Source organism: Grus americana, chromosome 4 (genome assembly GCF_028858705.1).
Source record: "Grus americana isolate bGruAme1 chromosome 4, bGruAme1.mat, whole genome shotgun sequence".
Taxonomy (NCBI): domain Eukaryota; kingdom Metazoa; phylum Chordata; class Aves; order Gruiformes; family Gruidae; genus Grus; species Grus americana.
The window spans coordinates 42046425-42063071 of record NC_072855.1 but is presented as its reverse complement, the minus strand read 5'-3'; the positions used below and the strand labels follow the sequence as shown (position 1 = coordinate 42063071).

The window sequence follows — 16647 nt, the reverse complement described above, 5'->3', positions numbered from 1 at the left end:
AACTGCATGATTAAAAGCTTTCAAATCTAGAGAAAACTGATTAACCCTTAGAGTTTTGCAATCAAAATTCTTATGCTTAGTTGTAATATAAATTGCACAGTATATTGTGAAATATTCCTATTTTATTTAAAGCTTTTTTTCTGATCATACATTAACAATTTCTTAAGACCAAATAGGCCTCCTGTATCTAACACAAAGCAGACATGACCTACTGGAGAAACATTGTGAGCTTTGATACTAAGAGTTGAGTTATTTACAAGAACAGCAACTGCATTTGCTTCACATTCTAGATCCCTGTCCATCCTACAATCTTTTTAAAATATCTTGGTAAATTCATACTGAAATACCAACATTTCTCTTTCAGTTGCTTTACAGCAGAACGTCAGCTTTAACAAATGTCTTAGCTGAATCCAATCTGAACATGAGCATCTAACTTTTAGGCAACATGTCTGTAGAATATAAATTCAAATCTTTTTTTAGGCATCTAGATTCCTTTATACTTGGTAGAACCTGTAAATCTACAATAGCAGATGGTTAGCTGGAAATCTTTAAAATTAAACCTATTTATGCACAATATCAAGGTTCTCACAATTCCACACTTCCTGCATCTCTAAAGATATAAATGCTGAGCATTGTATTTTATTAATTTGTACACACAATATACATTGAATTTTTAGCTGCAATAAAGGCACCTTCCAAGCTCTATTTTATTCTGCTTTATTCACATTCTGCTCCCCTCCCCATGTCTATTACTGCGGTAATGAAACCTGCAGTGAGCCACAGCCCAATTAAACTCCTAAAGACTTGGCAAGTACTTCGAAATCTAAATAAACTACCTGATGGGCTTTAGAGGATGAACACTCCTCAGCTTGCACTGCTACAACTTGATAAAATAGATCCAAATGCTCTAGCCAAGTTTCCAAGAAGTTTTCTGGCATGTAACCATTTTTCTAGCTATTAAGAAACATACCTACCTCCAGAGCACAAGCCAGTTTTGATGGTTCCCATATTCAACATTCTGTGAAAGAATATATGCAAACCCCACATGATTTAATAAAATACGCTTTTCAAAATAACTAAGAGTATTTTTATTTTAGGTACTTGAGAGGGAAAAACTGAAAGTTTCTGCAACTATTTTTCAGACAAGTGTACCTTCAACCATATAAAACAGCAAATAAGTGATAAATTACTTTTTTTTAATCAGATGAAACATTACATAATTTGATAATGTATGTAAAAACTTCAAGTAGCACCTATACTCCTTCTCTCAGAGAAGTCTGCTGCCTCCCCGGGGGCCCATGTCAAGGACATCGCTAGGAAACTCCCAAGCCTGGTACAGCCCTCTGACTATTACCCACAGCTTCTCCTACACGTGGGTGGGGATGAAGCAGAGACACACACCACGAAAGCGATCAAAAGGGACTTCAGGCTCTTAGGGCAGTCACTGAAGGATTTTGGGGGTGCAGGTAATATTCTCCTCCCTCCTTCCAGTTAAGGGCAGCAATGTTGGGTGGAACAGGTGGACGCAGTCCATAAATGCATGGCTCCGTGGCTGGTGTCAACGCCACAACTTTGGGTTGACAGTGGGGCGGCCTACATGGCACCAGGCCTGATGAACCCTGATGGGATTCACCTCTCTCAAAGGGGGAAGAGGATCTTTGCCCAGGAACTAGCAGGGCTCATCGTCAGAGCTTTAAACTAGGCTCGAAGGGGGAGGGGGATAACATCAGGCTTGCCAGCGACATGTTGTGGGACGATGTGCCCAGGTTGGAGGGACGGGGGGCTGGCAAGGGCCCTCGGCTTACTGCTCAGAGACATGCTGGATGCACTACAGCATACTCGAAGCCTAGAGGAGATGAGCCGGGGGCTCCGCATGCAACAGGAGCCAACGGGGTAACACTGGGAAGATACAGCAAAAGAATGCCAGCCACCGCAGCCAATAAGTCAGCCTCATCGGGGGCACAACTGACATGCCTCTACACAAACGCACGGAACATGGGGAATAAACAAGAGGAGCTGGAGACGCGTGTGTGCCTGCAAGGCTATGATCTTATTGGCATTACAGAGATGTGGTACGACGGCTCCTATGACTGGAGTGTTGGGATGGAAGGGTACAGGCTCTTTAGGAAGGACAGGCAGGGCAGGCGAGGAGGGGGCGTCGCCCTCTATGTCAATGACCAGCTGGAGTGCATGGAGCTCCACCTGGGGACAAAGGAGGAGCCCACCAAGAGCCTATGGGTCAGGATTAAAGGGAGGGCTGGGGCAGGGGACATCATAGTGGGGGTCTGCTACAGGCCACCTGACCAGGGAGACCGAGCAGATGAAGCCCTCTATAGGCAGATAGGAGCAGCCTCATGCTCACAAGCCCTGGTCCTTATGGGGGACTTCAACCACCCTTACATCTGCTGGAGGGACAACGCAGCTGAGCGCAAGCAATCCAGGAAGTTCCTGGAATGTGTCGATGACAACTTTCTCCTCCAAGTGATAGAGGAGCCCACGAGGAGAGGTGCCATGCTGGGACCTTACTCTCACCAATAAGGAGGGCCTGGTAGGGGATGCCAAGCTCAAGGGCAGCCTTGGCTGCAGTGACCACGAAACGGTGGAATTCAGGATCCTCAGGGCAGCAAGGAGGGCGCACAGCAAGCTCACTACCCTGGACTTCAGGAAAGCAGACTTTGGCCTCTTCAGGGATCTGCTTGGTAGAATACCATGGGACAAAGCCCTGGAAGGAAGAGGGGCCCAAGACAGCTGGCTAATATTCAAGGGTCACCTCCTCCAAGCTCAGGAGCCATGCATCCCAACAAAGAGCAAGTCAAGCAAATCCACCAAGAGGTCCCCATGGATGAACAAGGAACTCCTGGGCAAAGCCAAACAAAAAAAGAAAGCCTACAGAGGGTGGAAGCAAGGGCAGGTGGCCTGGGAAGAATACAGAGAAACTGTTCGAGCAGCCAGGGAGCACGTTAGGAAAGCCAAAGCCCCTGATAGAAATTACTCTGGCCAGGGATGTCAAGGACAACAAGAAAGGCTTCTATAGGTATGTTAGTGAGAAAAGGAGGACGAGGGAAAATGTGGGTCCCCTCCGGAATGAAACGGGTGACCCGGTTACCCAGGATATGGAGAAGGCTGAGGTACTCAACGACTTCTTTGCCTCAGTCTTCACTGGCAAATGCTTGAGCCACACTGCCCAGGTCACAGAAGGCAGGGACTGGGAGAATGCAGAACCGCCCACTGTAGGAGAAGATCAGGTTCGAGAATATCTAAGGAACCTGAAGGTGCACAAGCCCATGGGAGCTGATGAGTTGCATCCGCGGGTCTTGAGGCAAATGGCGGATGAAGTGGCCAGGCCACTCTCCATCATATTTGAGAAGTCCTGGCAGTCCGGCGAAGTTCCCGCCAACTGGAAGAGGGGGAACATAACCCCCATTTTTAAGAAGGGTAAAAAGGAAGACCCAGGGAACTACAGGCCGGTCAGTCTCACCTCTGTGCCTGGCAAGATCATGGAGCAGTCCCTCCTGGAGACTATGCTCAGGCACATGGAAAATAAGGAAGTGACTGGTGACAGCCAACACGGCTTCACTAAGGGCAAATGGTGCCTGACAAACTTGGTGACTTTCTATGATGCGGTTACAGCATCGGTGGATAAGGGAAGGGCAACTGATGTCATCTACCTGGACTTGTGCAAGGCATTTGACACTGTCCCGCATGACATCCTTGTCTCTAAATTGGAGAGACACGGATTCGATGGATGGACCACTCAGTGCACAAGGAACTGGTTGGATGGTCACGCTCCAAAGAGTTGTGATCAATGGCTCAATGGCCAAGTGGAGAACGGTGACGAGTGGCGTCCCTCAGGGGTCAGTACTGGGACCGGCACTGTTCAACATCTTTGTCGGCGACATGGACAGCGGGATCGAGCGCACCCTCAGCAAGTTTGCCAACGACACCAAGCTGTGTGGTGCGGTCGACATGCTGGAGGGAAGGGATCCAGAGGGACCTTGACAGGCTGGAGCGGTGGGCCCATCTGAACCGCATGAACTTCAACAAGGCCAAGTGCAAGGTCCTGCACATGGGTCGGTGCAATCCCAAGCACAGCTACAGGCTGGGCGAGGAATGGATTGAAAGCAGCCCCGAGGAGAAGGACTTGGGGGTATTGATTGATGAGAAGCTCAACATGAGCCGGCAGTGTGCGCTTGCAGCCCAGAAAGCCAACCGTGTCCTGGGCTGCATCAAAAGAGGCGTGACCAGCAGGTCGAGGGAGGTGATCCTTGCCCCTCTACTCCACTCTGGTGAGACCCCACCTGGAGTACTGCGTCCAGCTCTGAGGGCCCCAGCACAGGAGAGACATGGAGCTGTTGGAGTGAGTCCAGAGGAGGGCCACGAAGCTGATCAGAGGGCTGGAGCACCTCTCCTATGAGGACAGGCTGAGAGAGTTGGGATTGTTCAGCCTGGAGAAGAGAAGGCTCCAGGGAGATCTAATTGTGGCTTACCAGAACCTGAAGGGGCCTACAGGAAAGATGGTGGGGGACTGTTTATCAGGGAGTGTAGTGACAGGACAAGGGGTAATGGGTTCGAGCTGAAGGAGGGTCAATTTAGATTAGATGTTAGGAAGAAATTCTTTACTGTTAGAGTGGTGAGGTACTGGACCAGGTTGCCCAGAGAGGTTGTGGATGCCCCATCCCTAGAAGCATTTAAGACCAGGCTGGATGAGGCTTTGGGCAATGTGGTCTAGTGGAGGGTGTCCCTGCCTGCAGCAGGGGGTTGGAACTAGATGATCTTTAAGGTCCCTTCCAACCCCAAACCATTCTATGATTCTATGATTCTATACTCATGCTCTGAAAATTCATACATATTACTAATTTTAGATATAATTAGACTGCATTCCCACATCAGTCAACTGAAGATCAATAATTCAACTCACCCAAAGAATAACAAAAGGCACAGCAGTCAAAAAAAACATTCATTAATTGTCTTTGCTCCCACAAGGTCTAGGAAAAAATATGACTTGCAAAATCCCCTAAGGGCTAACAAATTAAGGCTCATGTTTAACAAAATTCCTAAACTATAAATATATGTTATCAAGAACAGGCCTCTCATACAAAACCTCATTATTTCTTTCAGCTGCTTCCTCTTCCAACAAAAGTTGATTTGAATTTTTGTTGGTTGAAAGTCAGACAGTTCTTATTTAAACGTCCTCCTGACTGATTTATGCTATTGAATCAGCTGGAACTACATGAAAGAGAGCTAAATGTCATCAGTATACTATAACCCTGACAGCTTGTGCCTCAGTAATAATAATTCAGACTACCTTATACATTTTATCACGGAGGGGCAATTTTTTTGCATACGGTCAAGAGAACGGGACCAGAAAAAACAGGGATTTTTTAATCTTTGAAACCTTCAGCATCTAAGTGAATGTAAGCCATCCAAATATAAACCACCCATTTCTGCTAGTTAAGTGCACATACCAAGACACCATTTCAAAGTCAACATATTCAATCTGCAGAAGGAGCAATATGGGTATCTAGATCAACTGCTGTCTGAAACACTTTTAACTTCTCAAGAGACTGTAAAGGCAGAATGAAAGGAAGGTAAGTTATCTGTTGTTACTACCTTCTATTTTTCTTCTGCTGCTTTTGAATGTAACTCTAACTTTACCGTGGTATATTTTCTCTGTTTTTCCCATATCATGGTTCAAATCACATACTTCCAAAAAGTTTTTTCAGCAAAATCTATGGCAACTAGATCTCCTCCATTAGATAACTACCTTATAAATTACAGCCAAGAATTTCCTCCGAAGTGAATGAGCCCTACATAATTGTACGTGCATATTTTCAGCCAGCAGCTATTGAACTTGACATCTGCTGTTTATATTTCATAAAGAACTTCAAATATAGTAAGTACCTACAAGGTTCATAAATGCCAGTGGCCAAGAAGAGCAGACCAATTAATGACCCCATTAAGGGCAAAGTTGTGGTTTGAAGTCCCAGAGAACAATGTAAGTGATAATATCACAGTCAAAAGCCTGAGCTGTGAGAAGTTTGTCTCAGTTCATAGGTTCTTCAATCAAACCTCAAAACACAAAACAAGAATTAATGCTGCTGGCTAAAGAACTGCTGCTGTAAAATAAAACTTTTAAGTAAATTATCACAGGTTTTCTGAATACAAATTAAAATTTGCTTAAGTGATACAAGCAGCAAATAGCATATATGGTCACTTGACAAAAGCACTTTCATTCCTATTTGCGCCAATTTTGGCAGCAAATTTGGAAATTGCTTGCTTCATACACCATTTGGTACCAAACAGCATCTATAAAAGATTGTTATGGACAAAATAAAATTAATACAATTTTTTGAACCATCATAATACTTCCCAAACTAGCAACATAACAAACTAAAATGTGATCCTATACATGTACACAGATAAAAGACTCCCGGGCTCCTTTGGGCTAGGATTTAACCTCAACTGTCTTAGAGAAACTTGCTACCCAATAAGACAGCTCAAAATATCTCCTCTTAACAATAAAAAAAAGCCATCTTCCTTACAGAACATAAGAGAAGACACTATCTTTTCTTTGCTTCTAGATTCAGGACAGATAAATGTAGCAAAGATTACTGTACAGGATTACTGTACAGGAATATATCCTTCTCTTCTTCACTAATGGGGAATCATGCTCATCCTCTCTGATTTCTTCTTTCTCCCTTAATCTGAGTTTGGCATGAATTAAAAGAAGTTGTATAAATGGCTTGCTCTCAAAGAACAATCAATTATTTTAAATAGTGTTCTAAACCCCAAAATGATTGACAGGAAGATCCAATTAAACCATCTTCATGCTAAAGAGAAACTCTCCCTGTTCCAATCCAACTCCCTTGTCATTTGCTTAGTATTCAGAAACGAAGAAAAAGCTAAAGGGAGAAGCTTAGAGAAATGCAGGAGTTTATACTTACAAAAGCAAAAAATACAAACGCAAAAGGACTCAAGCCAACAACTTCTGATGTATTAAATCATACAATCACAATCATTCTGTAGCTTAAAATCAATGCTCAGAATGTCAGGGAGGGTATTTCCAGAAGGGAAACGTCTAGAGAGACAAGAACATCACTTTCTCTCTTAACCTGTCAGAATCGTTTTGCACATTTCTAAAATTAAAACAAGAGTTTATGAAGCAAGAGGAAAAGTTGACATAAAAAGACACACTTCACAGTCTGTGATTATAAACTGCATCATCATCTACTATCACCTATAGTAAAAGAACACAGGAACAACCTGACTGTAGCTTGAGCTGTCAGCTTGTATTTTAGTCATGCTGAAAACAAGTCAAGACCAAACAGAACATTATGTACAGAAGGTTGTTGACTTTTAAAGAGGGTGGCAGAGAATAATTCAGATTCTCAATGGGAATTATATGCCTAATTAGAAACATAACCAGGAACATGGTTATCACAAAGAGAAAGTAGTACTCCAGGATACAGGGTGATCACGTGGCAGGAGTTCCACTCCATGCTGCATTTAGCACTGTAATTTAATTCCTGTGGGTACCAATGGTGAGATCGCTTTTGAACAAGCTTATGCAACTAAAGCACCCGAGGTGGCTTAATGACTTTGCACCAGCACCAAAATAAAGTATTTTTCCATGTTGGCAGCAAAGAAAGAACTACTGATTCTTAATAACAAACAAAAGTGTTACTGAGATGAAAAAAAAAAGCAACTTCTGTCAGAACTTTTGAAATTATGCTTTGAATCCTGCCTACCCCATCCTCTCCAAAATATATCTCGGCCACAAATCAAATCAATTACTCAACGTTTGCAGCATGTATGTTAACTAGACTTGTATTCTACCTAACAGCACAAATGATACCATAACTGATTTTGTTTGCTCAGTTCTCACAGCTATTTTCTGAAGCATGGGATGAAAGAAGTACAAAAGATTACGTGGATTAGTATGTAAGCACCTAATTGTTTCTAGCATTAGCTGTACACCTTATATGCAAAAAAGGGACCTGGGGGTCCTTCTAGGTAGATACCAAGTTGAATTTGAGCCAACAATGTGCTCTTGTGGCAAAGAAAGGTAATGGTATCCTGGGCTTCATTAGGAGGAGTCTTGCCAGCAGGTCAAGGCAGGGGATCCTTCCCCTCTCTTCGGCACTGATGAGGCCACACCTGGAGTACTGTGTCCAGTTCTGGGCTCCCCAGTACAAGAGAGATGCGGACATACAGCAGAGTCCAGCAAAGGGCCACTAAGATAATTAAGGGACTGAAGCATCTCTCTTATGAGGAAAGGCTGAGAGAGCTGGGACTGTTCAGCCTAGAAAAGGCTCAGGGGGATCTCATCAATGTATAGAAGTACCTGAAGGGAAGGTACCAAGATGACGGAGCCATGCTTTTTTCAGTGGTGCCCAGTGAAACACAAAGTGAAACATAGGAGGTTTGGTCTGAATGTCAGGAAACAGTTTTTCACTGTGAGGGTAACTGAGCACTGGCACAGGTGGCCCAAAGAGGTTGTGGAGTCTCCATCCTTGGAGATATTCAAAAGCCATCTTGACACGATCCTGGGCAACTGGCTCTATGTGGCCCTGCTTGAGCAGGGAGGTTAGACTAGATGACCTCCAGATGTTCCTTCCAACCTCAACCACCCTGTGACATTAAAATATAATTCTAAATATAAGGAGATTATTAATTGGTTCCAGATTAACATACATTTACCAGTAGGATTGCACAGATGATCTGCAGATTGAAGGCATCGTTAACAATAAAAGAACGAAGCATCGCTATAGCACAATCTGCATTACTCAGTAAGGCACGGCAAGGCAAAATCACACTGTCTGTATAATTGTCAATAATAAGGTCATCTGTCTGAAGAACAAAGAATGTGAAATACATTTATTTGGATGAGAGCAATTATTACATCACTACTGATGATAAAAATTTGTAGGATCATAGTGGATATTTAGCTGAACATAAACTTTGTGCTACACTCAGCCAAATGAATGGATGCAAATTCTCAAGATATAAACATCAGTCTAACAGGATAAAAGTAAAAGGGTCATATTATTAATATTTTCATCACTGAAAATGACTGTGCAGTACTGTATCCAGTTCTGGAATGTGCTCACCATGTGCTTACTGTGCCAGAAGAAAGTACTGGAGATAATTCAGAAAACAACAGCATCATAATTTTAAGGACTGAACACCGTAACTTACGGTCCCAAAGACGACTGTCAAAATGCAACCTCTCAGCTGCGACTAAGCCACACCTGAGCATTTACTTAAACAAGTTGATAATAGAAGACAGACAATTCTGCCTTTGATTTTGCAGACAAATGCGTAAAATGATCCAAGTGCCGAAAGTTGAAAACAAAACCAGACAAATTCAGCAGCAAGATTATTCATCATGTTTTACTTGCTTTAAAAGACTGCAAGGATAATTAGACACCTAAACAGATCAAGCTTTGGGGTATTTTTTTATTTTTTTTTAAACCAAGTGGAGATTTATTATTCAACTGTTGGTATCCCTCCCATAAGGTTGGGGCACAATTTTTGGACTGGAAAATTAACTAAATTTTGAGAATTCCCATGATCAAAATAGAGGCTCATTAAGTTCTCTTGAAGATCTCTGAAACCTGGTATCCACAATCCTTACTACAGTTAAGGTCAGGCTCTGTCTGATAAGTGTGGTATGATATAGGACATTCCAGAGCCTTCTCCATCACAAGCATAGCAAAATAAAGAATTTCAGTTGGTTTTGGAATTAAATCCTGCACTTTTAAAAGACAATGTCATTTTCTTTGTCCAAAGGAAACAGTATTGCCATGTACTCCTTCTTTTAAAAGATGGCCATTTGCAACATTTTTTCATATTGATCTCCAAGAACCTGTCACGCTACATGTGTTCATCTGTCACAGGCATACACACAACTAAAATAATCTTATTTAAATAGGAGAAAGCAGAGTTTTGAAACTTATTTCAGAGAATCTTGATAATATTAAGTAAGACAAAAATATTTGGCAGTTGTGGTCTCAAGTTGATGTTTTTTTCTAAGATCTTGCTTATTTCCCCTAACCTCCTCACCCCCCCAGCATAATCTCTTTCCTACTCATGCTGGAAAGAAACACTGTTCTGGAATGAAGTGTGCTTCTTGTGTTTACTGCAGAGAAATGACAGAGGAAAGCTGGTGAAATGTCTGCATCACAGGATGCAAACATTATTGTATCAATAATGCTTTTGCTATAGTTCAATTTATACCATTGTCTATCACATAGACAATCATCATAAAATCAGTGTATCAGAACTCAAGAAAAAAAAAAAAGACAAAAAAAAAAGACTGTACAGACCAAAGATAAATGGGAAGGCTGAGTTTTCTTAAACGGTACTTACACCAAGAGCAGCTTGGTAGGTAACTTCTGATGGGAAGGTAAATGAAGGCCCTGTTGTGACTGGGCTGCTAGGGGGTGGAGTCACAATTAGCCCCGTAGTACCGATATGAACCTGTGAAAGACAAAAATAAAAAAACAAAACCAAAAAACAGCTGGGTCAGTTGTGAGTAGTTTAATAAGAGCTGGGTTTGACACAGCTGTAAGCTCCATAGTCAAAATCATCAGTACTCTACTATCTGTAACTTTAGACTAGAACTAATTTTTTGTTAGATACTCATACAAACAGTATTGGATCACACTGCTCACTTCCCCCCGCCCCCCCCCCCCCCATTTCAGAAACTTTGGAGATATATTGAACTAGCAATGTCAAACACACTTTTACGAATGCCGGTTTTCTTTTTTTTTTTTCCCATAAAAGGCTGTCAGACCCCAAAGACGTGCAAATAAAACATATTTACTAGCTCATGTAAAATGACACCAACACTTCTTAGTCTCCATTACTCTCTCTTCTCCCAAAACGTAACCTCTATGTGAAACAGACAATTGTTCACAAACTACTGTAGCTTGTTAACTAAAAGCTTTGAAGAAACAGGAGATTAACAAATAAATAAAGCCAGATAAATATTTCTCCCTATCACAATCAGATTAATATGGTACATTTCTGGAATTAATGTAATTTTCAAGTTGAATTTACCTTTTACTTGCATGCGCTTCATTAGTATCAAATAGAATATTCAATTTAGAAAAAACCCAAGAAATTAAAATCACTTTCTAGTGATCAGTTTCTAGTTTCCACAGTTTAATAAAAATCTTTGTGGCACTTAAGAAATTAACAAGTGCGAAAAAATTAGCTTATGAGACCAAAACTATTTGCTATCATTATACAAGAAGTGTTGTAAAATGTTTTCCTTAAACGCTTTCATGTTGGAAGATAACCTTTGTGAAAGTGTATCTTAATATTAATTACAAATAATTAATAATTTCAAGTAAGTAATCCAACAAAATCAGAAACCTTTATAGTTATTTTTAAAAAATACACACATAATTTATATTTCATTTCATGTAAATTACCTGAGAGGGGGCACTACAGGAAAGTCCTGTCAGCTCACTTATGCGGGCTGCTGCAGTTGGGTTGCTGGAGCTGATGAGGACAGGAGGACTAATTTCCATTGAGTGGCGATTCTGAGAAGATTGTGAAGACTTGTTGGACATAGTGAGGGAGGTAAAAGAGTGCCGTTTTTTGGTGTTTTTCTTAGTATCGGTGTGCTTTTGGGTTGAATTGTTGTGGGCTGCCCCAGAGGTACCTTCTCCAGAGTCACCAGCAGAACCTGAGGGCTTATCCAATTCTATCAGCTGTTTGGCTGCTGTGTTAAACTACAAAAAAATAGTCATACATTAGTATTATTTTTTAATTTACAAAAATCACCTGAATAAAACAAAAATCTACTTTCTTTTTATTCATAATATAATTTAAACCATGCAACTTAAAACTGTGACATACTGACCTACTCTACAAATCAGTCATTACAGAGTGACAAGTCTTTTGCTACAAACTAAACACACTAACTGTTAGGCTGATCTGGAGGTAAAATTTCAATCAAGGAAGGACATTATGCTCTAGTCTAGACATGGATTAATTCAGCAGTAGCTACTGCCTGTGTTATCTAGAAGTCAGACTAAATAACAGTGGTCTCCTTTGACCTTATATTACAAAAATCTGTATTACAAAACTTCTTGAACGTTCATTTCATTTTACGTCTTTCTTGTTTTGTTTTTAAGTATGACATAAGTCCACACCTTTGCATGTGGGCTCTTGAAGACATTCCTTCTAGTAACCCTTGGTGTTTATGCACATATTTTTAACACTACCAGTATTAAAAAACAGGCTTCCTAAATGCAGATTTAAGGAGACAGTAGGACAGACTTAAGATCCAGCTGTATCAGTATGCTGCCTAACAACAAGTAGCTGTACAAGCATAAGACAGTATAAAAGAAAAATGTATTGGCAATTCTGTGGAAATACATTCTCAGCTTCTGAATCTTCTAATGCAGAGGTAGCACCTCTGTGCCTAAGAACCCTCAAATGGATTTTTCTTTTTTTAAGCTTATTGAATTTTTGTTCACAATGAAATTTTCTATTTGTTTATTTGTTACAACAATATCATATTAAATGCAAACAAATCCTTCCTTTCCAATGAAGAAATATGGAATCCCATACATTTTCTTCTTAGAATGAAATGCAAGCTATGTAAGAGAGGGGGGAAAAAAACCCAAACCAACCCCTCTACATTCTTGACAAGTCCTTTATTTCCAGAAAATCTCATTTATATTTTAGAGCTACTGGAAATAGTAATGTCAGAACTCTCATTCATTCATGAGCTGAAGTAACACCAGCACCAGTTTTCTGAACAAGTTAATTAATGTTAATATGTACAACTAAATATGAATATTGTTACTTGGATAAGTGTAGCCAATTATGAAGAAGGGAAAAATCTTTTCTGAAGGACATCAAGATGAAAGAATGAAATCAGTTACTGTGGAAGTACTATTTCTATTCTTCAGTATATTATTTCTTCAACTTTTTTTACCCATTTTTCCACAAGTTTTAGGATACCTATTATGCTCATGAAGAGTTTTAAAACAGTATTTTACTCCATCAAAACTTTACTAGACAAATGACACATCATTAGTTATGATAGCATGAACACTGATTTAAATGCAGCTCACACAAATGACAACAGCTTATATCCTGAACACTTTCCCATCTCTGAGGACAAGTAGATATATCTAAGTGGTACAAAAAATAAAGAATATATTTTTTTAATGTAGAAAATGTTTTCAACTGGTATTTGAAACATGAGATCTGGAAGGAAATTCCATGCATACACAGAACAGACAAAGTTCAAAACTAGAACTACTGGAACAATGAGGAGTAGACATAAAAACCTATTAGAATGTAACAGCAGGAAAATTAAAATTATTAAATGCTTGAAGAGGAAGAACTACCTAGAACATACTGCAGTGCGAGAGAGGCACAATGGGGGATATGAAAAAGGATACAAAGATGAAAATGTAGAATTTTTTCCTAAATGTTCTTATTGTTGGTCCTTCAGAAGGCAGCTGAAGAGAACAGGAAGGATAGGAGACGACAATGTCACAGAACTAAACATTCCTAAGAAAATGATGGATGCTAGATTTTCCTTCCTGCTAATACTGGACATGGATCATATGGACAAAATCATTTTGTACCATTTGGGTAGTACAGAAGACACAACCATACAGCTTTCTCTAATCAACTTGCAAGCCCATTATTTAGGTAGTTTTTTATTTATTAAATTTTAACTTTAGAGCGAACATACTTTTAACAGACTGGTGAAAACAATATTATTGTATCACAGAACACTGCTATGAGGCTGAAGGATATGAAACAAGTAGAAAATAAGACCAAAAAAAGCCTACTCTGCTACTCATCCTGTCGGGGTCCTATCCTTCATCATGGAAGAACATGCAGGCTTTTTCTAAGACTAATCATTTTATGTCTTTTGCACATTTTATTTTTTCTAACTCTGACTGAAATTCTTCATGTCCGCCCAGAGAATCTGTGTCTCCCATACTGTCTTATACAATGGCTGCAACCACTTCTATTCTTATCTAATCTACTCCCTTATTCAGCAAAGAGCCTGTTCACGAATTACCCAGATCAGAGAAAGAAAAGTAGTACTCATTTCTAAAACAAGAACTACCTAATCAGAAAAGTTAAGGGATCACCCAGGAATAAAAAACAAAAACAAAACCAAAAGCCACTCTGCTAAAAGCACCCCAAGGTGCCTGTTACCCCTAATTATGTTTGTTTACCTCCTGAATCTATTAATGCCTGCAGAACCTGATTACTCTACACAGTGAACAACCTATTAGAGAAAAGTTAAGGCTACCCGTGGGATTGATTCAAGACTGACTCAAATATAAGCAACGTTCTGAGCTTTCTCCTGTAGAGAAGCAAGCACAGGACAGTGGCATGAAACTAAACATGGAAGCGACTTGATTACTAGCCTCTTCTAAGAAAAGTAACCTGAGGATGGCAATAGTTGCAGAATATTTTGCAGAGTGCAGTTTACTTCTTCCTTGAGAAGAGAAATGAAGAACTTGCATGCATTCTCCAATGAAATGGCTAGCAACTATTCAACGTCACCATGGGAATGCATCCCACTCATACTATGAACTGTTACAATACAGCATTCCCTTCTGCAACAAATATCCCTGTATCTATTCCCACATTTTCTACGTCAGTTGTTTTCCTGTACAGATGTATTTGAACCAAAGCTTCTTTAACTTTTATATTCACATTGATTTGTTTTTTCCGTTCAACGAAGTTTTTGCTGTAACAGGTAGCCTGAAATCCAACTCCCCTTCCTGCCAAAACCCAGGGAAGGAGAACAACTTTCCAAATGGGGGCAAGACAGAAGCAGCCAGCTGAGCCCCATGTCTGTGCTGCGGTAGGGGTCAAAGCTAGCAGACAGGTTTCCGCCTGCTTGCAGCTGTCTGGAGAAATTACCAAGTAGACCACCATGCAACACCTACTCCAAGGTCTCTTACAGCTGTGCTTTGCTGTACTTATTTTACAAAACAGTTCAGGCATTCTTCACTCACGTGTCGATAGCTAGAATTCAAATGTAACCACTTTCTGAAATTAAGTGAACACACTACCTTTTCTCCTCAAGCGATCTTTCTATTCACGTTCATCCAAAATTTTTAGTTATGCAATTTTATTCCATCGCCATATATCAAGGAGTTAATTTTCCACATTACCAACACTATTATTAGTCAAATTCAAATTCCTAGACAACATTTCACTTTCACATATATTTGGAAACAAAGGACTAAAGTTTAAATTGGAACTAAGGCAAACATTGTCCTTATTTGATGTTATATTTGCTAAGCATCATCCTAGAGGATAGGCAATAACTTAGAAACTAAATTCAGCTTTACAATTAAAGCTTTGGAACAAATATATTTTGTCTAAACCAGCGGAAGAATTGTGTAGGAAATCTTGAACAGATCACAATCATGAGTAAAGCTGTGGTTATATCAATTTTTGAAACAAATGACAGTTCTGTATTGCAGGTTTTGTTAGGAAAACTCATCAAAACTATGATACTCAGTTGTCGTCATTGGAATGTTAACATTGAGATTATCTCATTCAAATATAGTGGGGATTAGACTACAATTTTCTCTATAAAATTGTTTACAAATAAAGCTAGAGAAGATGGATTAACACAAAGATGTTTCCCAGTTCATGTTAACTTGGGAAAACAAAAACTGTCATTATTTTCTACTGACATTTTGATTGCAAAGTGATTCCTTTTCTCTCAATTTTCTTTTTCTATTATTGTGGGCATTTGTAGTTTTCTAGTTGTTCTGTACAAGTGCTGAGTAACTTCCAAAAAATTAAACACTTTTTAGCTTTAGAGTGTGTTTACTAAGTGTTAATCCGCATCAAAAGGTCAAATTTGAGGTCTAAGACATTTATATTGTACCCAGAACTGTACTCTATATAGAAAAATTCTAATACTATATGTTTAGTTCTGATTAATCTTTCTTTTAGGAACACAGACAAACATAAGTGTTATGAACTTAATCATACAGTTTCTGGACTCACTGCATTTTATTTAGTCACTGTGCAAGAATATGATTGACCTGCTTTCAATGCAAGCACCTTGAAATTCCATCAGTCAAAAGTCTAGTAATTTAAATATGTTAATTAGATCTTACTCTAGTAAAACCAGAGTATTTGTTTGGTTTTAGCACTTCTCAGAAAATAGAATTTAGTTTTCTGCAATGTTTTGTATTATTTATTTTTCACTTGCAGATAGAAGTGATTATTTCACAGTGCTATGTGTCTACAGATAAAGACGTAATGTTTTGTGAGTCAGTTAACAAACTATATTTTTAATAGAATCATTATTAAAATTCCTCTCAAATGTCTTCAGTCTTAGCTTTTATTCTGACCACAAAATTAGTAAGTGAAAGCGATATAAAAGAATAGAGCAGACTAGCAATCGTTGGATCATAAAATGTTCCTCCAGGTAAAAAGCTGTCCTCAAATAAAATCAGAATTTTGCATGGACTTCACCATATCTGAAGTTTATCCTGTGACCTCATTGTACAAGAAAAATTGCAAGTATCAGACATATACTGCAGAATAAACGTCACAGACCACACTCATTTTAAAGTTAATGACTTCAGAAAATCTCCAGTACATGCAGCTACTAATTCACTT

General features: G+C 39.7%; 1 protein-coding gene across 3 annotated transcripts in view; it reads right to left on the bottom strand.

The window, feature by feature from the left end:
* Nucleotides 1-16647, bottom strand: part of SH3RF1 (SH3 domain containing ring finger 1) — an 89696-nt gene that overhangs the window by 18390 nt on the left and 54659 nt on the right. For all 3 annotated transcript variants that reach the window (XM_054823554.1, XM_054823555.1, XM_054823556.1), the window contains 2 exons: nt 11442-11744; nt 10372-10482 (listed from right to left, as the gene is read on the bottom strand). In XM_054823554.1, coding sequence (XP_054679529.1) covers nt 10372-10482; nt 11442-11744 — 414 coding nt within the window. The remainder of the gene's footprint in view (nt 1-10371; nt 10483-11441; nt 11745-16647) is intronic.